The sequence below is a fragment of the Caenorhabditis elegans genome, chromosome II, assembly GCF_000002985.6.
Source record: "Caenorhabditis elegans chromosome II".
Taxonomy (NCBI): Eukaryota; Metazoa; Nematoda; class Chromadorea; order Rhabditida; family Rhabditidae; genus Caenorhabditis; species Caenorhabditis elegans.
Genome location: NC_003280.10, coordinates 3,184,651 through 3,207,603, shown reverse-complemented (window position 1 = coordinate 3,207,603; position 22,953 = coordinate 3,184,651). Strand labels below are relative to the sequence as shown.

Genomic DNA, 22,953 nt, shown 5'->3' with positions numbered 1-22,953 from the left:
CTAATAAATATCGATTATTTTTCCGGTACGGTTAGGATGGGAGTATAGGTTTTATTGCATCTGGCGATCCAAATGCTCGTCTTACACAAAATGTAATAAATCATATTACTGCCAACGATTTCCATGGATTTTCAATTATAGGTTTATTGAAGATATTATCAAAAAGTTAATTACAAGTATTATTAAAGTAATAAAATGAGTGAACGAAAAAAAATTTAAAGCATTTGCATCTTCATCGTGAGCTCCACGAGTTGTCTGTCGATAACTGCAACGAGCAAGTTTTGCTCCACAATCTGCAGGCTTTTTTCCGCTAGAGCCACTTGCTGCTTCATTAATACAGTGAGCCCTTCGAAGCCTCTTCCTGTGTTGGCTCTCACTTCATTGATAAGATTTAAGTTTGCGAGATTGAGCTCTGCAATGGCGATGTGCTCCAGCTTCTTCCAGATTTTGATTTTGTGGTCAAGTACCTCCAATTGAGCAGATGCTGAGATGGTTCCGAAGTTTCCGTTGAGGAAATTAAGCTCCGCAGCTGATACGTTAGGTGCATTTCGCTCCACAAACTTGGATTTTTGGAGAAGTTGCTCTTCGAGAGCTGGAGGGTTGGAGCTTGAGAAGGTTCCAAGGTTGAAGCCAGAGACAGTTGGAAAGCAGGATGAGAAGGACATTTTGAGGATTTTAGGATTCTATAATAAAATATAAAAAATTACAGAAATTCAAATATTTTCAGAGGAAGAAAAGAAACCAAAAAACAGAAAATGGAAACAAAAAATATGAATGAATGAGCAAACAACTAGTCCATCTGAAATTGCAGCACCAGACTAGCCCCGCCCCTTTACCGGTCTCGAGAAGATCTACCAAGTTTGGTAGACCGTCTGCAGGTAAGTAGGCGGAGCTGCAATGCTGGGTATATTGACAAGTATATGTATGTTCATAATGTTTTTTTTTCTCTGGCTGGTGTTAATTCTAGCACTCATTTCTGCTCATTTATTTATAATTTCTGTTTCTCTTTTTCTATATTTTGAATTTTAGTCGTTAATTTTTTAAAAACTTTTCGTATTTCAGAATCTCAACCTCCTCAAAATGTCGTTCTTCTCCTGCTACCCTGGGTTTTCTTCTGAAAACTCTACTAGCTCCAACTCCAGCCCACCAGCCCTCGAAGAACAACTGCTCCAAAAGTCGAAGACCTCGGAACGAAAGTCACAGAACATTTCAGTCGCGGAGCTCAACTTCCTCAACGGTCGCTTTGGAGCCATCTCAGCAACTGCTCAATTGGAGGTGTTGGATGAAAAAATCAAAATCTGGAAGAAGCTAGAGCACATCGCAATTGCAGAGCTCAATCTTATGAGCTTAAACCTAGTCCATGAAGTAAGAGCCAACACAGGAAAAAGCTTCGAAGGTGTTACTGGAATTATGAAGCAGCAAGTGGCTCTGGCGGAGAAGAGCATGCAGATTGTGGATCAAAACTTGCTCGAAGCAGTTATGAACAGGAACCTTGTGGAGATCAAATGCTTTGAAATTATTTGTTCTTTCCTTATTTAAATTTTTTATTAATTTTCAACTTTTATTCTTAATAAATGAATTACTGAAATAACGATGAAAAAAGTTTTTACCGCGACGCGACCGCAACGCATGACTAATCGACTCTAGATTTGAAAAGTTCTAGTGTTTAGAATTTAAAAAAATAGACAATCAACACTTTTAATTCCGTAATACTTTATTTGATGATTTAACATTTTGAATTCGAAAAGTATATATTTCACATAAATCGATGAGCAACTTATATTGTATTTATTGAGACAGCTACAGTAGAAACGTTTGGTTTTTTTCGCGGGAGCACGCTGAAATTCCATCATTACAGCAACGATCAATTGAACTCCAATCTAGGGATGGGCGGCTAAACAATTTTTTCCGGCAAAACGACAAACCGGCAAACTGCCAGAACATAAAATATTCGGCAAATCGCCAAACCGGTTTATTTCCGGAATTGAAAATTTTTGGCTAAATCGGCAAACCGGCAAATTTACCATAACGGCAGTTGCCGCCCACCCCTGCTACAACCTTTACCCAAAAATAAATCTCCGATAGGGAGGAGTAGTCAGCACAAAAACTATCGAATGAATTGAACCACGAAGGGAAAACACCATGCAAATTATTTCACATATTACTGCAAAAAAAACGAATGAAAAAGCTTTTTAAAAACTGAAAAACTCACGTTGATCATATCCGAGCTCGAGTAGGCCAAAAACCATTAAAGCGAAGCCCGGCACCACAATTACTGAAGAGCCCAACGACTGAGCAATAAGTGTCGTTAAAACTGACCTGTGGCGTTTGTAATTTTGATTTGAAACTTTGAGCTGAACCTCTTTGAGCATTAAAAGCATGTCATAAGTTGCAAAATTGCATATAATGCAATATAAGACAATTCCGAATGTCGCGACAATTCCCGAAAATATGAACCAGAAGCTCCATTGGTAAATTGCAAAATTGTTAAGCTTCGAGAACTCGGATATGTATTGGGGGTATGTCTGAAATTTTTTTTTTGAAAAACATGCTACTGGCCAAACCGATAGCTGGCGATAGTGGTCAGTGGGTGTAATTAAAAATTTTCGGCAAATGGGCAATTTTTCAGAATTTAAAATTTCCGGCAAATCGACAAACTGGCAAATTTCCGGCATTCAAAATGTTAGGTAAATCTGCAAACCGGGAAATTGCCGAAAATTAAAATGTCGAGCAAATCGGCAGTTTGTCAGAACTTGAAATTTCCGGCAAATCGACAAACTGGCAAAATGCGGGCATTTAAAATATTTGGTGAATCGGCAAACCAGCAAATTGCCGGAATTTAAAATATCCGGCAAACGGCAAATCGGCAATTTGCCGAAAATTAAAAATTCCGGCAAACTGGCAAACCTCCATGTTGCCGGAATTGAAAATTTCCGGCAAATCGGCAGACCCTCAAATTGTCGGAATTCAAAATATCCGCCAAACGGCAAATCGGCAATAAAAAAATTTAAAATTTCCGCAAACTGGCAAACTCCCATGTTGCCAGAATTGAAAAGTTTTGACAAATCGGCAAACCGGCAAACCAGCATATTGCCGGAATTGAAAATTTCCGGCAAATCGACAAACCGGCAGTTTGCCGATTTGCCGTATTTGTCCACAAAAAAAATTTGCCGACCGGCACTTGCCGCCCACCCCTGACTAGGCCTGCCGAATTATTTGAGATCTCGACAACTATCGATTTCTGTTTTCCGATAGCCGGCGCCAGCCCCTAAAAAATGGCCGAAACGCATACAAGTACAACAAACGCCATTGACACTTCTCTCTTCATCCCGGCCAAATATATCAGAATATAAGTAAAAATAGGCCAGATAGACATACAAATCCGAAAAATGTTAAGCTTCATTTCAGGAATTTGGTGTCGTCTCGTAATCTCGGCAATTGCCTGATGCTTCTTGAGAAAACAAAACTCGAGACTCACAAATTGACATCCCACTGATGTTATCAATACCGCCTTCAACCCAAAATTTTATTAATTATCACTCGCTTTTAACGTACTTACAATAAGAATGTGACTCCAAATTTCAAGTTCGTCGGCTGCCAATCCAACACTAAAAAATGCCCAAATTGGGAACAATGGGACGGCTTGCATCAGAATTGTCACGTGAAAATCCGAGACCGTATTTATAATCTGATAATGATTGAAACATAATTTTTGAACAACAAAAAAAGATTCCACCTGAAACGCGAGCATGAAATATTTGAAGTTTCCAAGCTTGTCACTCTTGAAAATTATCAAAAGCATAGTGTGGATATTAATCAATAAGGAAATGAGTCCAACGACATTATAGTAGTTGATTAACCACGTCGGAGTATTAAAATCGATATTCATAAGGAACAAGATATATGAAAGCTTTATGAGACAAGGCTGAAGAATTGTTGGACAAAATAGTTCACCTGCTGAGCCTGACAACTTTTTGTATGGGGAATGGAGTATTAACAAAAAAAACAGGAAACTTTAAGTTTGGCGGGAAGTTCGAAATAATTATTTTCTGTTTGTAACTTAAATCAGGGGGTGGGCGACAATTTCCGTTCGGTAATTTTTTTTTGTCGACAAATTCGGCAAATCGGCAAATTGGCGGTTTGCCTATTTACTGTAAATTTTCAATACCGGCAAATTGGCGGTTTGCCGGTTTGCCAGAAATTTTCATTTTCGGCAAATTTCTAATGCCGGAGTATTTAGAGGGGTTTTTTTATAAGACGGAAACACTTAAAACTTTGCCTTTTTGAAATTTTTTTTTTTAGATATTTTTATAGAATTGTCTCACTTTTTAAAATAGATGCAGGAACATTCAAAGGATGCGTGCAACTTTGCCGATTGAAATTGAAATTTTGAAGTTGCCAAAAAAAATGTGCAACACTAATTTTTTTTTAAATTTTTTGCCATTATTTCGTTTTCCAACAAGAATACTTTTGGACAGGACACATATCAAAAACCAGTGAATTTGCTACCTCTCGCCCCGAAAGTTGTCGGCTGCTACTTCAGCGCGGTCCTAAACCGCCAGTAGATATTTGGAGGAAGTTTGAAATTCCCTTACTTGTGCGAATTCCATAGTTTCCTTTCCTTCAAGCATCTTTTCACCTGTCCTTGGTATTTTGTAGCATTACATTTTAATTTGTCATTTCCAACATGATGTATTGTTAGCAGCCGACAGTTCACAGGTTTTGCACAAGTTAGAACCATAGTTGTCTGCGCCTTCTCTCTCTCTGCTAATCTTGTAGAAAAAGGTACAGTAATCCTGATAGTTTTGCAGATAAAATTTTGAAAAATTGTTCAGAGTCAGAAAAAATTGGTGTCTTTTCTTCTGATATTTGTAGTTTACACATCAGTTTTCCACCTGTTTTCAGGAGGTGGAGTTGATATTTTCCTGACTAAGTTTGTTTGTGGATACTATTTGCAATCTGAAACATTTTTGTTTCACCAAAAATGTTTATCCAATTCTCGATGCCCTTTTGGCTGAGGATATACGGTTATACTGTGGGATCAGCTTCGTTCCCTATCAATTTTGGGACCATAATGCTTATCGTTTATAAGAGTGATAAAATCGATAGTTTTAAATATTTCATGCTTTGGTTTCAGGTGATTCGATATTTTAAGTTTATTTATAATTCGCTGCGATTTCAGGTCACCAATACTATTACCGATCTATTTATCTCGATTTTTGTGCAGCCATGGCCTCTTCTGCCGATTTGGGTGGTGAATTGTGCTGGGTTTGCTGCGACATATTTGAATATTTGGTCTAATTATCTATTTGTAAGAAACATAGGCCATAACATAGGGTATAGGTAATTCGAAAAACTCCCGTTACAGGCCCTTCTCCCAGCACTAGTCGCCGTGCAATTTGTCAGCTTGGGCCTGGCATTTTTGAAGAAGCACCAGTCCATCGCAAGTATAGCCCGGAAGCATATGATTAACGAGCTGGGCCATGATATATTTCGGGCTTGTGTGACGATTTGGCCTATATTTACTTTTTTGCTGTTCTGCCCGGTGGCAGTGGATAAGGACAAACAGATGGATTATGTGATAGAGGTTTGTGATCTACGCAGGCAAAAATAGCCTGCCTGCTGTTGGCCTGCACGAGCCTACAGTCAGTAAGAAAGGCATGTAAGCAGTAAGGCAAGATGGCAGGTAGGTAGTTAGGCAAGAAGGCAGGTAGCCATGAACGTAGGCAGGCTCGTAGACAGTTAATCAGACACGTAGACAAATGCCGGTATATAGGCAATTCGGAACAAATGAAGGTATGCATAGGCAGGAATATAATCCCCCAAATTTCAGCACTACCCGGAGTACACTTCAGAATTCTCCCAGCTCAAAAATTTCGTGATCTACCGCAGAAACATCTGGATGACAATTTCCACGATTCTCTTCATCTGGGCGTTCATTGTATTCGGTTCCATTACGTTTTACACCACATTTGACATGTTTCAAATGCTAAATGGAGTACAGAAAAAGATTTCGATAAGAAACTACAATCGTGAAAAAGCTGTAGTACGAAGTTTGGTGGCCCAGCTGATTGCCTCCTCAATAGTCGCGGTCCCTGGTTTGGCAATCGGACTCTGCGCGTTTTGGGCGACTGGTGATTTGAAAAGTTGGTTTTCATTTTGTGCAGCCGACACTTTACAGGACGTTTAAATTTCCAGCTGTCATCGAAGTTATTGGTGTGATCTTCCTACTACGCGGCACACTTCATTCAGTTATTCTAGTAGCAACTACATCACCATATAAGAAATATCTTTTGAGGTTTTTTAGATGTATGATTTTTTGAAATTAAATACTTTTTTTTTCAGAAAATTTCCACAGAGGATGCCACCCACTTCGCTGATGATCGTGTCTATCACTTGAGATGTTAATTAGTTAAATAGAATTTGAATTAAACATAAATCTTGTCAAAAGTACCACTGCACTTGCGAGGTGTCGGCTGCTTTTTTTTAATATACGGCGAGTTGCAGCCGACACCAATGCGGGTTAGCGTCATTAAAGGCGTGAGACTGAAAGTTCTTCTGATCTTGAGAACATCTACTAATAATGTAGTCGTAGACTTTCACGCATCAAGAAACCCGTGTCCTCATTAGATGAACATTTATTATGACAGAGGTCTAGAATTTTTTGTTATTCACACGTCTTCACTTTTTTCGAAAAATGTCTCTAGATTTTTCCTCTCCAAACTGGCTTATTCTATATTTCAATATCGTCAGTTTTATCTCATTTTTCCTAAATTGCACCACTATTCTATTGATTATTTTCAAAAGCTATAAGTTTAACAATTTCCGGTTTTTTGTGCTAGTTTTTCAGGTAAGTTTTAGATGCCAAAGGACAAATTTAAGACATTAAAAGTTTCAGGTAACATGTACTATAACGGACTTGCATATAAACTTTATTATGCAACCCGTGCCCATGCTGCCAGTTTGGGCATGTCGATTTGAGGGAGTTGGATTGAAATTTTTGGGCATTTGGCCGAATTATTTGATGGTGAGAAATAGGAAATAGGCTCATAAAACTTATTACATTTTGATAGAAATAGCTAAAACATCTTAACAATAGCCTTAAATAATTCCATAATTCAGGTTAAAAATTTTTAAACTTTTTAGGCCGCCATGTTTACACTAGTTGGATTCCAGTTTAACAGTCTCGGCTTATGTTTTCTGAAAAAACACCAAATTATTAAAAACACTTTACGAAGGAATTCGATACCAAATTGGGCCTATATAGCTTTTATAATTTCAACACTACCTCTCGTGGCTTTGATATTTATCTCAGTTTTACAAATTGGAGTTTCGAAGGAAAAGTCGATAGAATTTTCTAGAACGGTCAGTTTGACTTGAGAACTTTAATACATTATCGATTTTTTACAGAATTACCCCCAATACGGTGTTCTGTTCTCCAAAATCTCGAATCTGATGTTCTTCGATTCAAATCTCTGGGCAGTCGGAGTCCTTTTTATATCTGGTTTTGGTGGATGTTTATTGGGAGCCATAGTTTCCATGACGACGCTTGATATGTTCAAAATGCTCGGCGAGTTGCGACGAAGAGTCTCCTTCAAAAATTACGCACGCCATCGGTCAGTGGTGAGAAGCCTATTGGCTCAATGTGCAGCTACTGCGATCCTTTTGCTTCCGGGAGCCGCGATTTTTGCGATTTTTCTGTATCCTGATGAGAAATCACGAGGTTTTGATTGAAATCTATAAATACCAGAATTTAAAACACGATTTTTAACTTCAGAAATCAGTCAAATTATAGTATGCATATACGCGCTCCGTTCGTCTGCAAGTTCTGTAATTCTAGTAATAACTACACCACCATACCGAACATTTATCATAAGGTAGGAAAGAGCTTGAAAAACTAATTCGCATCGTTTTATTTTCAGAAAATTCGCAAGTAAACTGGGAGTGAAAGCTTCTCCAGCGATGGGCTCGACTAGCATTATGTGATTTTGTTCTTCCTTTGAATAAATTTGTCCTCATTTTTTCGTAAAAATGAACAGTTACAGTTATAGGAACTGGATTCTATAATACTCTACCTTTAGGTACCTCGCGCGGGACCGATGAAACGTCGGCTGCCAATCGCACATCATAAGGGAAATGACAAATTCAAATGTTACGATACAAAACACTGTGGGCAGGTGAAATGATATTTGAGAAACTAACATGTTGCCATTCCCATATGATGTGTGGTTAGCAGCCGACGTTTCACTGGTTTTAGCTGCGAGGGAGATCTATCTAAAACTACCATTACTATGTTAATTTTGCAGTTAGGAATGTCAAAAGTACATTTTTAGAATCAGCAAGAAAAACTGATCCGGATCTGATATCTATTCAAATATTTCTAGCCTAAACCTTTTGTTTTCACCTGTTTTTGATCACTTTTCAGGTTTTCAGAAGGCGGAGTTGAATTTTCCTCTTTGTTTGCTATTTGCAAACTTTTGTAAATATTTTTGTGTTTCTCTAAAAATGCTTATCGATTTTACAGTCACTTTCTGGTTGAGAATTTACTGTTATATTGTGGCCATAGCGTCATTTCCTATAAACTTTGGGACTATTATGCTCATTACTTATAAAAGTGATAAAATCGATAATTTCAAGTATTTCATGCTTTGGTTTCAGGTTACTTTGAATCTTTAATTTTTGATCTTAAACTGAGCTCAAATTTTAGATAACGAATTCAATTACCGACTTATATATGGCAATTTTCGCCCAGCCAATGTCTCTTCTGCCGATTTGGGCGGTGCATTGTGTTGGGTTTGCAGCGACATATTTGAATATTTGGTCAAATTATTTATTTGTAAGATACATAAGTTATAACTTACTATTTAACAAATTCCCGTTACAGTCCCTTCTCCCAGCACTAGTCGCCGTGCAATTCGTAAGCTTGGGGCTGGCATTTTTAAAGAAGCACCAGTCTATTGCAAGTATTGCGCGAAAGCATCTGATATCTGAGCTCGGCCATAATATATTCCGAGCTTGTGTGACAATTTGGCCTATTTTCACTTTTTCGCTATTCTGCGCAGCTGCAGTGAATAGGGAGGAGCAGATGGATTATGTGAGAGAGGTTTGTGATGGCTTAAAAAAACGTTTTATGTAGGTCTTCTGCGCGCCTGCCTGCCGTAAGCCTACACGCGTGCCTACTGTCATATCTTATAGTTTAACAATAAAAAGAACGCCGGCACAATGACAATCGCATAGGCATGCATGTAGGAAATGGCAAATTGACATTTAAATAGGCAGGTATACAGATTTGTGCCTGCAGTACGGCAGACATGTAGCAAGTAAGACAATGATGATGGTAGGCATGAAGATCTGCCTGCCTTTCGTCAACGCCGTATAGTAGCAGAAGATTAGGTAAACTTAGTTATTATACAGTTACCTCAAATTCCAGCATTATCCGGGGTACGCCTCAGAATTCGCTCAACTAAAAAACTTTGCGATCTACCGGATGAACATTTGGATGACAATTTCCGCAATTCTATTCATCTGGGCGTTCATTGTATTCGGTTCCATCACCTTTTACACCACATTCGACATGTTTCAAATGCTAAATGGAGTACAGAAAAAGATTTCGATAAGGAATTATAACCGTGAAAAAGCTGTTGTACGGAGTTTGGTAGCCCAGCTGATTGCCTCTACCATAATCGCGGTTCCTGGCTTCGCTTTCCTAGCCTGTGCATTCTGGGCCACAGGTGATTTGAGAAGTATGTTTCTAATGTGCTAGGGAGACTTCACAAAGTGTTTAAATTTTTAGCTATCATCGAAATTATCATTGTATTGTTTTTGCTACGTGGCTCAATCCATTCAGTTATCCTAATAGCAACTACATCACCATATAAGAAATATATTTTGAGGTTTATTGGATATATGATTTTTTTGAAATGGAGTTTTTTTCAGGAAAATTCCGCGAAAGATGCCACCTACCTCTTCAATAATAGTTTCTCTCACTTGACATGTTTCTTATTAATTTTCCAATGAAATTAACTATTCCAGCAAAAAATGAGTTTTGGGTACTTCATGGGTACTGTATCGGTGCAGGGTTACTGTATTCGTGCGGTTTTTAGGTACACTGTACAAAAATAAAATTCAAATTTTCATTTTCGAGTTCTCAATATACATTTCATTTCCGGTGATGGTGGGTGTTGACGCATCAATTTTCCAATTTCCGGTTCCAAGCTCAACCTAAAATCATACCGCACTAATCCATTGTAATTTCCGGTTTTCGGACAAAAAATTTATTGTTCTAACTATAATTTTCATTTTCATATTATTCTGGTATGCTTCGAGCAGTGCTCTTTTTGTTATTTTTCTTCCAAAATGTGCAAAATTTTGATAAAATCGAGCTGGAAGATATTACTGTGTACTTTCCGCTAAAAGTGGACTACTTGGCTCCGTTTGGATGTGCAACTGGGAGCAAATGTGATGATGAAGGAGGGTCAAGCTGAAGTCAGGTAGGCCTAAACAACCTGTTTCAGGTGCTGCCTACATCCCATCAGCTATGGAAATCGCCATCAACCGTCTGAACGCTGATAAGGATCTTGAAGTCTTCCACGACCTCGATGTTAACTATGTGGACACATCAAAGACAGCGGGTCCTCGAGCTGCAAGAACAGGTACCCGATTGCCAAATCGACAATTTTCTAAGGCTTCCAATTTTCAGCGGCCTTGAACAATGCAACAGTTGCGGCCATGGGGCTCATGCGTGACTGCTATATCCAGAGCACAATTTTGAATATCAACTTGAAAATTGCAGTTTCAGATGTTTGTGAAATGGATTTATCTAGTGTGAAAGGGTTCGATCAGACATCTGTGCTTATGAATTCTCAGACTAATTCGCTAGCAAAGGTAAATTTAATCTACATGGTCTTCTCTCATAGTTCTAGTTTCAGTCAGTTATGTATTTCTTGGACAAGTATCAATGGAAGAAAGTGGCCCTAGTATCCCCGTCGGCAGTTTTGACTGCTTTTGCTGCAAGGGTGCGCTCGGATTTGTTAGGTAAACATAAGCTGCATTATAGCTTTGAAATTTTAATTTTAAGATGCCCTGACAGCAAATAAAATAGACATCCTGGTGGATTCTAGGCTGGACCCAATGAGTGATATCACTGAAAAGGTTAAGGAAGACGCGGAGAAAGCCAGAAGTAAGCTCCCCTGGAAGGATATTAAGCCCTAGGCTTTCTTTCAGTATTCATAATCTGCGATTGGTCCTCCAACGCAAACCTACTCCGGAACTATATATTCAAGCTCGGCGAGATGAACAAAATGCAGTCTGGAGAGTACTTTGTCCTTGGATACATCTCCTACGACACCAACTATCAGTGGCTTGAGGCTTCAAGTGGGGATCAGAGGCTTGTGCATTTGGGTGCCAGTGATAGTAAGTTCTGGAGTCGTAGGCGTCCAGCACAACGTTCACAACAGATAAACATGGTTTGGCCAACTTCGGGGTTCCAAATTATGTCTACAAAAGTCCCTGCAAAAGTTTTGTCCATGTTTGCGCGCTTGTATTAGGGCGATGAGGTCGCCGCAACGGCACCTCCGTCGGCCTCAGCGCTTGCCGCGCCGGCCTCACTGCGTCACTCAAGCCGCATGTATCAGAATGCAAAGTGCGGCGCGAAACCCGGAACGTGTCGGCCGCTTCCAAACAACTACCTCTTCCCACTACGTTGCGCACACACCAAGCTACTCATTTCACGGCAAGCTGAGGAACCGCGAACATGTCGGCCGCTCAAAATAACTACCTTTCGCGATTCATTGCACACACACAGCGGCGCGCGGCGTCGGCGAGAGGCCTGCATTTCGCGCCTCATTCAGCTGGGAGCCCTACCTTACGTAGCCTCTTACTAGTACGGGCTGCTGTGGCTCCGGCAATTAATACTACAAACTACACACATTACAGTTAATGACTACAACCTGACCGAAAATGACCTTCACGAGGTGTACAAGAACGTGGTGATCCTTTCCGATGGACCACCGCCGGCGGAGCCGAACTCCACTTGGGAGGATATCAAAACTCAGGTCTTGAAGAAGAAGCCCGCAAAAATGTGTCCGCCATATTGCAACACCACAATTTCGGAGGCGAGTTTTAGCCTCTTAGTCTAGTCTTTACCTTATGGCAGATATCTTTTCCAGAAAATAACACCCCGCTGGGATCGCATAAAACTCCTATTCGACAGCATCCAATACCTTGCTGACGCCACAAATGACGCTCTGAACATTGGCGCCAACATCTACCAATCGGATATATTCTACGAACACCTTATCAGTCGCAAGGTCGATAGTGTCACAGGAGTCACAGAGTACATTGATGGATATGGAGCAATTGTTGGCTCTATGCAGATCTATTATCATTTCTCAAGTTCTTCTCACAACTCGTACTCTCTCTTCCCGTGTGCACGGCTTGCCCAGTCAAGCCTTCTAAATACAGTTTGGTCGCTCACGGATTACAGCGAGGGATTGTCAATTGATTTTGTGAATAAGTCGGCTCCAAAGGATACACCGGTTTGTGGGTTCTATGGGGAAAATTGTGGACCACCGGCGAACAATACATTCATCATTGTGATATCTGTCGGGGTGGCTGTTCTGATCGGTTTGGCAATTGCTGCCGCTTTCCTGTACAAGTGAGTGGGCTCCGGGAACGAAAGGAGCCAGAAGAGCTAATTGAGAAAAAATTTCAGACGCTACCGTTACGAACGAAGACTTCACTCCTTGTTCTTCATGATCGATCGGAATCAGATCATCCTTAAGAAGCACACCAACTTGATGAGCCAGCAGAGTCTGCGGAGTATGGCTAGCATTCATGGAAGTGTGGTGGCAGCGGTAAGATCAGAAGTTCCGGACCCTTAAAACTTCGTATTTCAGTCCCAAACCCTCCGAGACTCCCACTTCTTCATCGAAGACTACAACAATGCATCCTCAATCAACGCCTCATCCATCTTCAACACCGGATCCACAGCCCGAGCAGGCCCATTCGGGCCCATACCCGGATTCGGTGGTGTCACTGGAGCGTCTGAGGATGAGAAGTGGCATCAGATTCCTGATTTCGGCGTTGGTCTATATGAGGGAAGAACCGTTGCGCTGAAGAGAATCTATAGAAGTGATGTGGAATTCACGAGGAGTAACCGACTGGAGATCGCGAAGCTTCAGGAGTCGGTGAACTCGAATGTTATAGAATTTGTGGGAATGGTTGTGCAATCGCCGGACGTATTTGTGGTCTACGAGCTTGCTCAGAGAGGATCTTTGAAGGATATTCTGGATAATGATGACATGCCGTTGGATGATGTGTTCAGAAGTCAGATGACAAAGGATATAATCGCCGGTCTTGAGTACCTCCACTCCTCCCCAGTCGGTTGCCATGGTCGTCTGAAATCCACCAATTGTCTTATCGATGCTCGCTGGATGGTTCGTCTATCAAGTTTCGGGCTCCGTGAGCTCCGCGGAGAGGAGACCTGGCAGCAGGAGGATGATGTTCAGGAAGGCAAGGATCAGCTTTGGACATCACCGGAGCTGTTGAGATGGAGCACAGGCTTGAGCCAGTGCGGAGTTCTTCTGGTCCAGAAATCGGATGTCTATAGTTTGGCGATTGTGTTGTATGAGCTGTTCGGAAGGTTGGGACCATGGGGAGATGAGCCGATGGAGCCGAGGGGTAAGATCTTTGTGATTGAGCTCAGGGTAGAATATTAACTATTCCAGAAATTGTGTCCCTGGTGAAACGAGAAGCCTTGGCCGGCAAGAAGCCATTCCGCCCGGATATGGCTGTGCTCAAGGAGTCTCCGCGTATCGTCCAGGAGACAGTCGTCGCCGCGTGGACTGAAGATCCTCTGAACCGCCCGTCCTTGCATCAAATCAAACGGAAGCTGAAACCTTTGACTATAGGGCTGTAAGTTCTGACCTTCAGGATCTTTTGACCTAGTTTTTTCCAGAAAGCGAACGATCATGGACAATATGGTATCAATGATCGAGAAGTACACGGACAAGTTGGAGAAGGACATTGCCGAACGGAATGAGGAACTGGAAGCCGAGAAGGCAAAGAGTGAAGCTTTGCTGAAGATGATGCTCCCGGAGTGAGCATAACTTTTCCCAATCCAAAACGTTTTTTTTTGCAATTTTAGAGTAGTAGCAGACAGTCTGAAGCTAGGATCCAACGTCTCTGCGGAGAGCTTCGAAAACTGCACCGTTTTCTTTTCGGATTGCCCTGGATTCGTTGAAATGTCAGCCACAAGTAAACCTATAGATGTATGTCGGGATAATCTGAAATGTCTTCTAAATCTCTAAATACTTCCTAGATTGTCCAATTCCTAAACGATTTATACACGGTCTTCGATCGAATCATTGATCAATTCGACGTCTACAAAGTGGAGACAATTGCAGACGCTTATATGGTCGCCTCGGGATTGCCTGTCCCAAATGGAAACCATCACGCCGGGGAGATCGCTTCTCTCGGGCTTGCTCTGCTGAAAGCTGTTGAGGTTATTTTTTGAAGTTGTGAAAAAAAATCCTTCAAAACTGTCATTTAGAGCTTCAAAATCCGTCACCTACCAAATGAGAAGGTCCGTCTAAGAATTGGTATGAACTCGGGACCTTGTGTAGCAGGGGTTGTTGGGTTGAAGGTAAGCCTTAGAATTTTCAGAAAATTTTGAACTTTGGGCTTTCAGATGCCGCGATATTGCTTGTTCGGGGACACTGTGAACACGGCAAGTCGCATGGAGAGTAATGGAATTCGTAAGTTTTTTTGGGTGGCAGAACCTGTGAGTTGTCAGCTGCTTTATACTTGAATGCGAAAGAAATTTTGTGAGGTGCTAGATGTGAACTTCATCCTAAGAATCGTGACTGACGCAGCCTGTAAGGTGTCGGCTCCTTTTCGTTGAACTGTCTCCTGCATCATTTTTAGGGTCAGCTGCTACTCATCATGCTTTTCAGCTCTCCGCATCAACTGCTCCGGCACCGCCAAAGAAATTCTCGACCAGCTCGGTGGCTATGAGATCGAAGAACGCGGAATTGTGGAGATGAAGGGAAAAGGCAAACAGATGACGTATTTTGTGAGAGGCGAGAATTCGGATATGAGAAGAGAGCGGATTATCAGAGAACGTGTCAAGTTCGCAAGCTTGAAGAAGGCTCAGATCCAAGAGAAGACTTATGAATTCTCGTGAATTTGGAGTTCTGTTGTTGGACAATTTATTTGCTTTTTTTAAAGATTTAATAAATTGTTCATTGTTGAATCGATTTAAAAAAAATGTTGATAAGATATTTGCAAATGCGTAGACATCCAATTTCTAATCATAATGGTGTGATAAATGATGCCTCCAAATGCAAGCAGGGTCGTTAATAATGATAAGTAGCATCCAATTAAAATGTCTGGACAAACTATTATTTAAATAAACTGAGGATAAAACATGTCTACAAATTATTATGTATTTGATATTATTTTTCTATCTAGTGGTCACAGTAAAAACCTGTATGAGGACTATTCCACCGCAAGAAGTTTACATTTCCAGCACATTGCCGTATGAAGATTCTGAAGAAGAAGCTTCAACAGTTTATGATACGGTAACCTATTAATTAATTTAGGGCTTAAGCCTTCCTACTTTTTTCAGACTGTTCCGGTTACCGCGTCTACCATGGGAGCACTCAACTCTACAGTAACCTAGGAACCTAGTTGGACGAGACTTTTGCCAGTCCGTTGTGGAACTTAAAACCTTGTGAATTTTTCTCAACCCATATATATATATGTATATAAAATTTTCAAGAACATTTGTTCCTTTCTATCAATTTCGGCAAACACATACCCGATTTCTAATAATAATTTTGTGATTGATGACGCTTTTCGCAAACACAACGATGCTATTATTATCTTATCAAATAATTCCCGAAAGAAAAGACTTCCAATACACGGAGGTTGAATCTTGCCGCTTCAGTTGATCTTCTTTGAAGTATGTCTTTGATTTTATTCTTCTACTTTATGGTTCTGTCAGAAGCCTGTATGAGAACTGTCCCGCCGGAAGACGTGTACATTTCCATTACATTGCCTTACGAAGACTTTACCACAGAAAGTAATGAAATTGCCGTCACAACTGATTCATCGGTGAGATATTTATCTATTTTAACAGCTGGTATATCTTAAACTTTCCAGACTGTTCCCCAACTAGTCACAGAAACCACTGAAATACCAACTGCAACTACCACGCCGGTTGGTGTCTATGTAACAGGAGCGCCTCCATCGGGACCAATATGTTTTAATTGTTAGTTCGTTTTGAACAACTTTTTTAGGGATGGAGCTCAAAAACTGAACTCCATTGGAAAATTTCAAAAATTTTAAATACAAAATAATTGAGAGAATAAATTACACATCCAACAAAATTAGTTATTGACATTAATTATAACTATGGAGTTTTTCAGAAGTTTTGTAGATAGTCCATGATGCCTCGGGGTTCTGAAAAAAAATTAAAAATTTAGGCGAACATCTTATGTTTGAATTTTCGAATAATTTGGTGGAGAGCTGAATTTAAGGTACTCGAATTTTTTGGCGACACATTTGAATGTCAAATTTTTGAACAATATGGCTAAAAGTTCAAGGAAAAGTTACAAGTTTTTGGCGCGAAATTCAAATTTTCGAACTCAACTTTTTCTAACCAAACTTATCACAAATTTCCTATAAGGCGGACAGGTGACCACGAGAACCAATACATTGATCAAAGAATGAAGACAGGCAAGTACCAGAAATGTTTCTACGATTACTGAAAAAAATGTGAAAAATTTTGTAATACTGCATTCTCTCACCTTGAGACCCATTAAACCCCAGCAAAATGACAAAACTACATACAATTGGCGGTAGAAAAATTGTCGATGACGTTGCAAATTGAGCCAACAGGCTCCAAATTGCGTTCCGGTGCTTTTGGTAGTTTGACTTTGAGATTTTCAGTCTGAGCTGGCTGAGCATACGGATAATATTTAATAAGACTAAGCTGAAAACAATAAATCCAATAGATCCCCCGGTGATTGCGTAGATTATGAAAATTTTAAAATGCACGGAGAAATCGTAGATGGAAAAGTTGGGAAGAGACTTGAACTCGGGTAACAGGTCGGGGTACGTCTGAAAATGTTTTATTATGGCTTGCGCCTGTTAATAAGGTTTTCTAGAAAGTTCTAGAAAATTTCAGTAAGTTCTAGAGGGTTTCAGAAAATGTTGGAAAAAGTTTGAATGTTTGAAAAAAAGCTCCAGAAAGTTTTTTAGAATTTTTGAGCATTTTCTATAAACTCCAGAAAGTTTTAGAAAGCTTCAGAAAATTATTAAAATCTTTTAGATTTTTTTTTGAAGTTTTCAGAAATTTTTAGAGACTTTTAGAAACGTTTATAAATTTTGAGAAAATTTTAGAAAAATTCAGAAAGTTTAAGAATGCTCCAGAAATTATTTTAAAAAAACTGACAAAAATTTGGAATCGTTAAAAAAAAAATGTTCAGAAAAAATCCAGAACGTTTAAAAAAATTAAAAATTTTCTAGACATTTTTGGAAATGTTTCAATTTTTTCAATTAAAAATTAATTTAATTAATTTGCTCACAGTGGCTACAAATTCAAATTTCAAAGATTCCGGAACACTGAGCCTAGAATAAATGCTTGCGACACTGACGGTGTAGGCTGGGAAATAGGCAAACATGAGAATCAATAAATATTTTGGAATATTGAACTTTTTCAATGTCCCCGCAATTGTTTGATGTTTATGGACAAAGCAAATAATCATACTTCCTATTTGATAACAAAGTAGGAAGGTTATACATGCCTGAAAAAAGAATTGAAAATAAAATGAATTTGGTGAGTCCGCAGCCGACATTGATCGAGACTCGCGTGGAGAAATATATTTTGCAACGCCCGACACTTTTTGGGTTCCGCGCCGCACACTCACTATTCCAACATGCAAACTTGCTCCATACCGGACCCCAATCCCCATATTATACCCAGCCAACAAGGGATACAACGGAACTGGCTGGAACAAAAACGTCACGCAAATATCCGTAAAAACACATGAAATCTGAAAATCATGTTCTCTAAAAATTATATTTTTTTCAAAATTTAACTGCACCTGGAAATTGAGCAGGAAGTAGCGGAAATTGTCGAGTTTGTTACTTTTGAATAATATTAGGTAAATAGAAAATAAATCCACTATCATAGAAATTACACCAATTATGTGATAATAAGTGGACAGCCAATAAGCTATCGAGAAATTTATATCAAACATAGGAAATGAGGTATTTTTTGATGCAGAAATCTGATGTCTGGGAGAAAAATATAAAAAAATTACGAATAGGTTGCTCATAATTGCACCCTTAATCCGAATTCTACGTGTTTAACAGACATTATATCACTAAAAAGTTCATGTTCGGTGTCCTTTGTCGGAAATAAATTTTAAAATTTTCCTCGAATATTTCTTTATTTTTAGGCCTAATAGGCGTAGGCTCATGCATAGGCTTAGACTCAGTCTTAGGCTAAGGTTTAGGCTTAGACTCAGGCTTAGGCTCAGGCATAGGATTAGGATTAGGCTGGGCGGAATTAGAAGGAGATAAAAAATAATTTTTTTTCCCTCTCTTTGTCGGACTCGTGAGGGTCCCGACTTTTTTATTGTTTTGGTTAACTTTGATTAAACAATAAATTCACTTGTGGGTCATCCTCAAGGCAATTTAAAAAAAAAAAATTCAAGAACTCAAAAAAATCAAATCAAGCATAGTTATAAGACTATAAATGCCAATTTCACTTTGCCAAATGAGAAACCAGCACTGAAGTATTTGCAGAAATGGGCCCCAATCTAGTTGATCTGAAATTTTTCTCTCAAAACTTTGCAATTTTCCATCTCCTCACTTTTGCCTTAAAATATTCTCACAAACGTATTTCCGGTATGGCGAAAATGTGAACATTAGTACTGTCACGTTGGCGGGCGAGTGGAGGCAGGCGACGACGAGGAGAAGCTCGACGATAACTTAAAATATTTAGTTAATAATATTTATCGAAATTATATAATTTTAACTCACCCTGGGCATGGGGAAGCTGGAAAAATACGACGAAAACTAGAAATATTGGCGGCGAAAAGCAAATTATCGACGTGGCGAATTGAGCGATCAAGCTTCATACGGCGGCGCGGTGCTGCTTATACGTTGTGGCAGACATTTGAAGTTTCATAAAGCCCAGCATTCGAAAAATGTTATATAAAATTGCCATGAAGAACGTGAAGGCTATGAAAGCGCCCGTGACAGCAGTGATCACCACAATGAAGATGAGGGAGTTGGCTTCGTAGATAGAAAAGTTCGGGAGGGATTGGAAAGGTGAGAGGTATTCGGGAAAGTTCTGGAAGTTTACAAGTGTTTCCAATTTTCGTCTAACATTTTTCAAGTTTCAAAAAAGCCCAGTTTTAAGTGTTTCCGTCTTATAAAAAATCCATCTAAACATTTCCGTCAAATCTGATAACCGGCAAACGGGGAATGGGTAATTTGCCGGAATTGAAAATTTCCGGCAAATCGGCAAACCGGTAATTTGCCGATTTGCCGAACGGCAATTGCCGCCCACCCCAGCTTTCAATACCTGAAATTCAGTAAGCCTAAGCGAGCATTACACTGTTTTAGGAGCCACCTAGTGTTTTTCTGGCCTAATGCTGAGCAGCCAAACCAGCATTGTTACCTCACCTCGCCCACAAATTTCATCTTCTCACTCTCCGCAACACCCAAACAAGAGTACATTCCAGCCACTGTAATCGTGTAAGCTGCCATAAAGCTCACTAGACATATGACAAGTGGTGCTGGAATAGCGTACGATGTCAGTGTCCCGGCTATCACTTGATTCTTCCGAATGAAACAAATTATCATACAAGCGATTTGGTAGGTGTACAGGAAAACCACAATTGTCTGAAAATCGAATTACACGTGGTAGGACTGATTAAAAATGATATGATACCATGCAAGAATGTGTAGAGATTCCTAGGTAAGTGGGCAGAAATCCAAGACCGTATCCGCTCAATAACGGGTACAAGGGGACTGGTTGGAACAGAAAAGTGATATGAAAATCTGTAAAAGAGCAGGCTATCTGTAAATTGAAATTGAAGAAAATTTTGGAATTTATAAAAATGATTCGTTTGGAAAAATTTAAATCTCACCTGAAAATTTAGCAGAAAAAACCGAAAATTATCAACTCGTGTGCTCTTAAACAGCACCAAATACACAGAGAAAGCGTCGAAAAGCAGGGAAATTACACCGATTATGTGGTAATAGTAAATGAGCCAATATGGAACCGAAAAGTTTACCATTAGAATCAGGGCTTAATAACTTTTTTAAAAAGAGAAAATGTGTTGTCACCTTTTCGAACAGGTGGAAATCTAGTCACACTTTTTTCAGTGTGCTCGGGGAGCTGGCGGGAGTTTTTTTTGGAAACATCAATTGCATTAAAGCTTCCACGAGTTCACGTGGTGTCAGAGTGTACCATCTCGGTTTGATTTGATCTACGCAAATCTAACTGACGCCCCTTTTTTTTGGGGAAAATTCCCGCATTTTTTGTAGATCAAACCGTAATGGGACAGCCTAACACCATGTGCGGGTTTATAGTTTGTAGTGTTTGTAGTTTGTGACGTCACCTACTACAGACGAGCTGTGACGTTCGAGCTAACGTTTTTAAGCTTTCAGCGATAATCAGGCCATCTGGAATTTTTTGCAATTTATAAAAATTTTGATTCTGAGGTTAACATTGTGTTCTAGGTGACAGCTGCAAATATATTCATTTTAGGATCAGTTTTCTTTCTTCAATTTCATTTTGCCAAGTGGGAAACCATCACTGAAGACTTTGCAGATATCGGCTCCAAGCCTGTTGGTCTGAAATTTTTCACTCAAAACTTCGGCAAAACGCAAAAGCTACTCACTTTTGCCTGAAAATAGTCACACAAACAAACTTCCGGTATGGCGGGAACGTGAACATCAGGACTGTCACGTTGGCGGGCGAGTGGAGGCAGGCGACTACAAGGAGAAGCTCTACGATTACTGAATGCAGGGCAAAAATTGAATTTGAATATTAAATTTTTAACTTACCCTGAGGATTAGGTAGCTTCAAAAACACTACGAAAACCAGAGAAATTGGTGGTAAAAAGCAAATTATCGACGTGGCGAATTGTGCAATTAAGCTCCATACGGCGGCTCGATGTCTCTTATAAGTGGTGTCAGACATTTGAACTTTCATGAAACTTAACATTCGAAAAATGTTATATAAAACTGCCATGAAGAACGAAAAGGCTAGTAGGCCGCCCGTGACAGCAGTAATCACCATGATAAAGAGAAGGGCGTTGGCTTGGTAAATGGAGAAGTTCGGGAGGGATTGGAAAGATGATAGGTACTCGGGAAGGTTCTGGAAGTTCACTGGGTAATATAGCTGATCTTGCGATGCTTCTCTCTACTAGGGCTTCCATGGGGGTAGGCACGGTTTTAGGGCCGGACGCCTGCCTCCAACCTGCCGGCCTCTCCTGCATTATGGTGAGAAGTCGGGGTTTACACCACATATTGCGAAAGATGATTCTTTCGACGCGGCCGACACTTTTCGGGTTCTGTGCCACATAATATCGCGGCTCGAGGCTAGCGAAGGTCGCTGCAAGGCGGGCAGGCGTACCCGGCAGGCCAGTAGGCGTGAGCTTTACCTCTAAAACTTGCTCAATTGGAATCACCCAAGATAAGTCAATTGTGCAGATCGCAAAGAGCATGCTTATTGAATTTTAGCTAAACTGAGGTAAGCTCCATTTTGAAGAAAGAACCAACTCGTACAGGATTAAAGATCATAGTGCTCAGATCTTCAGCTCACACACCTCTTCAACAAATTTAATCTTCTCATTCTCTGTAATACCCGAGCAAAAATACATTCCAACTACTGAAAACGTGTAGACTGCCAGAAACCCTACTAGAAATATGATCAGTGGAGCCGGAATAGCGAATGATGTCAGTGTCCCGGCAATTGATTGATTTTTCCGAACGAAACAAACTATCATGCTAGCGACTTGGTAGATGTATAGGAACACTACAGCTGTCTGAAAATTTTATAGCATGTGCCAAGATTTGAAGATTTGAAGACCAAGCAAGAATGTAATGAAACTCCAAATTTTATTGGCAGAAATCCAAGGGCATACCCACCCATTAAAGGGTACAGGGGCACCGGTTGCATGAGGAAAGTGATATGAAAATCTGTAACGGAGCAGGCAATCTGAAAAGCGAAAAATGAATGTCGATAATATTCAAAAAGGTTATTTGTACCTGAAAATTGAGCAGGAAAAACCGAAAATTATCAATCTGGCTGCTTTTGAACATCACCAAATACACAGAGAAAGCGTCGAAGAGCAGGGAAATTGTGCCGATTCCATGAAGATAGTAGATGAGCCAAAATGGAACCGAAAAGTCGACCATAGGAATGTTGGTTTAATGATTTGAGAAAATATTTTGGCAATTCCATGTAGCAGGTGAGAATTTAATTACAATTTCTTAGTGTGCCCCAAAGAGCCTGAAAAAAAAAATAGCAGTAGGAGAGATCAGGGTGATGAGTAACTTTTTCAAAAGAAAAACATGCAAAAACATATTTGGTGATTAACTTTTACAACCCGCGAGGTGTCGGCTGCTTTCATACGTCGCCAGCAGCATAGATTTGAGGGGTTACGGCCAACACGCCGGGTACTTTCCTGAAACAGTTGAGGAAACCTTACATACATTAGGGGTACTATAGTTGTAGCGGAGGAGTAATGTGAGATTACTGTAGTTTCGGTTAAAGGGTCTTGTATTGGTACTGTTTAATAATGAAAGTAAATCTCTATATTTCAAGGTGTCGGAAAATGCGACAGCAAACAAGAAATGCGTCAGCAACCATAAATCTAATTTGCGCTAATATTTTCTCGGCGTGCGATCAAAAGTGCTTTCTAA

At 39.9% G+C, this 22,953-nt stretch overlaps 10 protein-coding genes and 1 pseudogene across 12 annotated transcripts; 6 read left to right on the top strand and 5 right to left on the bottom strand.

The window, feature by feature from the left end:
• Window positions 1-215: 215 nt before the first annotated feature.
• Window positions 216-665, bottom strand: ZC239.21 (uncharacterized protein; the record flags this gene model as incomplete). Its single annotated transcript, NM_001027322.1, has 1 exon — window positions 216-665. The coding sequence occupies one exon, from the start codon at window positions 663-665 to the stop codon at window positions 216-218; it is 450 nt and encodes a 149-aa protein (NP_001022493.1).
• A 415-nt stretch (window positions 666-1,080) lies between these two features.
• ZC239.20 (Biogenesis of lysosome-related organelles complex 1 subunit 1) lies at window positions 1,081-1,539 on the top strand (the record flags this gene model as incomplete). The annotated part of the gene is made up of 1 exon (NM_001027321.5): window positions 1,081-1,539. The coding sequence occupies one exon, from the start codon at window positions 1,081-1,083 to the stop codon at window positions 1,537-1,539; it is 459 nt and encodes a 152-aa protein (NP_001022492.1).
• A 521-nt stretch (window positions 1,540-2,060) lies between these two features.
• On the bottom strand, window positions 2,061-3,889 carry sri-50 (Serpentine Receptor, class H; the record flags this gene model as incomplete). The annotated part of the gene is made up of 5 exons (NM_062071.2): window positions 2,061-2,164; window positions 2,213-2,525; window positions 3,293-3,511; window positions 3,560-3,688; window positions 3,737-3,889. 5 exons carry the CDS (start codon window positions 3,887-3,889, stop codon window positions 2,061-2,063), a joined length of 918 nt encoding a protein of 305 aa, NP_494472.2.
• Window positions 3,890-4,984: 1,095 nt separating this feature from the next.
• On the top strand, window positions 4,985-6,400 carry sri-53 (Serpentine Receptor, class H; the record flags this gene model as incomplete). The annotated part of the gene is made up of 6 exons (NM_062070.4): window positions 4,985-5,137; window positions 5,183-5,311; window positions 5,369-5,587; window positions 5,834-6,146; window positions 6,199-6,298; window positions 6,346-6,400. 6 exons carry the CDS (start codon window positions 4,985-4,987, stop codon window positions 6,398-6,400), a joined length of 969 nt encoding a protein of 322 aa, NP_494471.2.
• Window positions 6,262-8,021, top strand: sri-48 (Serpentine Receptor, class T). Its single transcript, NM_062069.3, has 8 exons — window positions 6,262-6,298; window positions 6,347-6,427; window positions 6,602-6,850; window positions 6,899-7,027; window positions 7,147-7,365; window positions 7,411-7,723; window positions 7,778-7,877; window positions 7,923-8,021. The coding sequence occupies exons 3-8, from the start codon at window positions 6,698-6,700 to the stop codon at window positions 7,984-7,986; spliced, it is 978 nt and encodes a 325-aa protein (NP_494470.1). The 5' UTR covers window positions 6,262-6,298; window positions 6,347-6,427; window positions 6,602-6,697; the 3' UTR covers window positions 7,987-8,021.
• Window positions 8,022-8,505: 484 nt separating this feature from the next.
• sri-51 (Serpentine Receptor, class I) lies at window positions 8,506-9,991 on the top strand (the record flags this gene model as incomplete). Its single annotated transcript, NM_062068.1, has 6 exons — window positions 8,506-8,658; window positions 8,708-8,836; window positions 8,885-9,103; window positions 9,431-9,743; window positions 9,794-9,893; window positions 9,937-9,991. The coding sequence occupies 6 exons, from the start codon at window positions 8,506-8,508 to the stop codon at window positions 9,989-9,991; spliced, it is 969 nt and encodes a 322-aa protein (NP_494469.1).
• A 546-nt stretch (window positions 9,992-10,537) lies between these two features.
• On the top strand, window positions 10,538-15,255 carry gcy-15 (Receptor-type guanylate cyclase gcy-15; the record flags this gene model as incomplete). Its single annotated transcript, NM_001377748.2, has 16 exons — window positions 10,538-10,652; window positions 10,700-10,884; window positions 10,929-11,034; window positions 11,078-11,179; window positions 11,224-11,412; window positions 11,935-12,113; window positions 12,168-12,655; window positions 12,713-12,854; window positions 12,897-13,680; window positions 13,728-13,914; window positions 13,958-14,098; window positions 14,147-14,270; window positions 14,321-14,503; window positions 14,552-14,644; window positions 14,690-14,756; window positions 14,955-15,255. 16 exons carry the CDS (start codon window positions 10,538-10,540, stop codon window positions 15,182-15,184), a joined length of 3,315 nt encoding a protein of 1,104 aa, NP_001364713.1. The 3' UTR covers window positions 15,185-15,255.
• A 704-nt stretch (window positions 15,256-15,959) lies between these two features.
• Window positions 15,960-16,391, top strand: Y27F2A.9 (uncharacterized protein). The gene is made up of 2 exons (NM_001027253.3): window positions 15,960-16,116; window positions 16,165-16,391. Exons 1-2 carry the CDS (start codon window positions 15,967-15,969, stop codon window positions 16,276-16,278), a joined length of 264 nt encoding a protein of 87 aa, NP_001022424.2. The 5' UTR covers window positions 15,960-15,966; the 3' UTR covers window positions 16,279-16,391.
• A 258-nt stretch (window positions 16,392-16,649) lies between these two features.
• On the bottom strand, window positions 16,650-18,266 carry Y27F2A.11 (Serpentine Receptor, class I; the record flags this gene model as incomplete). 2 transcript variants are annotated; one of them, NM_001404222.1, is made up of 5 exons in its annotated part: window positions 16,650-16,768; window positions 16,812-17,124; window positions 17,592-17,810; window positions 17,934-18,059; window positions 18,111-18,266. In NM_001404222.1, the coding sequence occupies 5 exons, from the start codon at window positions 18,264-18,266 to the stop codon at window positions 16,650-16,652; spliced, it is 933 nt and encodes a 310-aa protein (NP_001391130.1). The 2 variants fall into 2 exon arrangements, with proteins under 2 accessions (NP_001391130.1, NP_001122654.1); NM_001129182.1 differs by having other exon boundaries at window positions 17,934-18,266.
• Window positions 18,267-18,775: 509 nt separating this feature from the next.
• sri-58 lies at window positions 18,776-20,318 on the bottom strand (annotated as a pseudogene). The gene is made up of 6 exons: window positions 20,169-20,318; window positions 19,970-20,098; window positions 19,702-19,920; window positions 19,054-19,366; window positions 18,884-19,001; window positions 18,776-18,839 (listed from the first exon to the last, which is right to left on the bottom strand). Coding segments are annotated over exons 1-6 (993 nt in total).
• A 495-nt stretch (window positions 20,319-20,813) lies between these two features.
• sri-78 (Serpentine Receptor, class I) lies at window positions 20,814-22,446 on the bottom strand (the record flags this gene model as incomplete). Its single annotated transcript, NM_062066.2, has 6 exons — window positions 20,814-20,877; window positions 20,925-21,042; window positions 21,091-21,403; window positions 21,855-22,073; window positions 22,118-22,246; window positions 22,297-22,446. 6 exons carry the CDS (start codon window positions 22,444-22,446, stop codon window positions 20,814-20,816), a joined length of 993 nt encoding a protein of 330 aa, NP_494467.2.
• Between the last annotated feature and the right edge of the window lie 507 nt (window positions 22,447-22,953).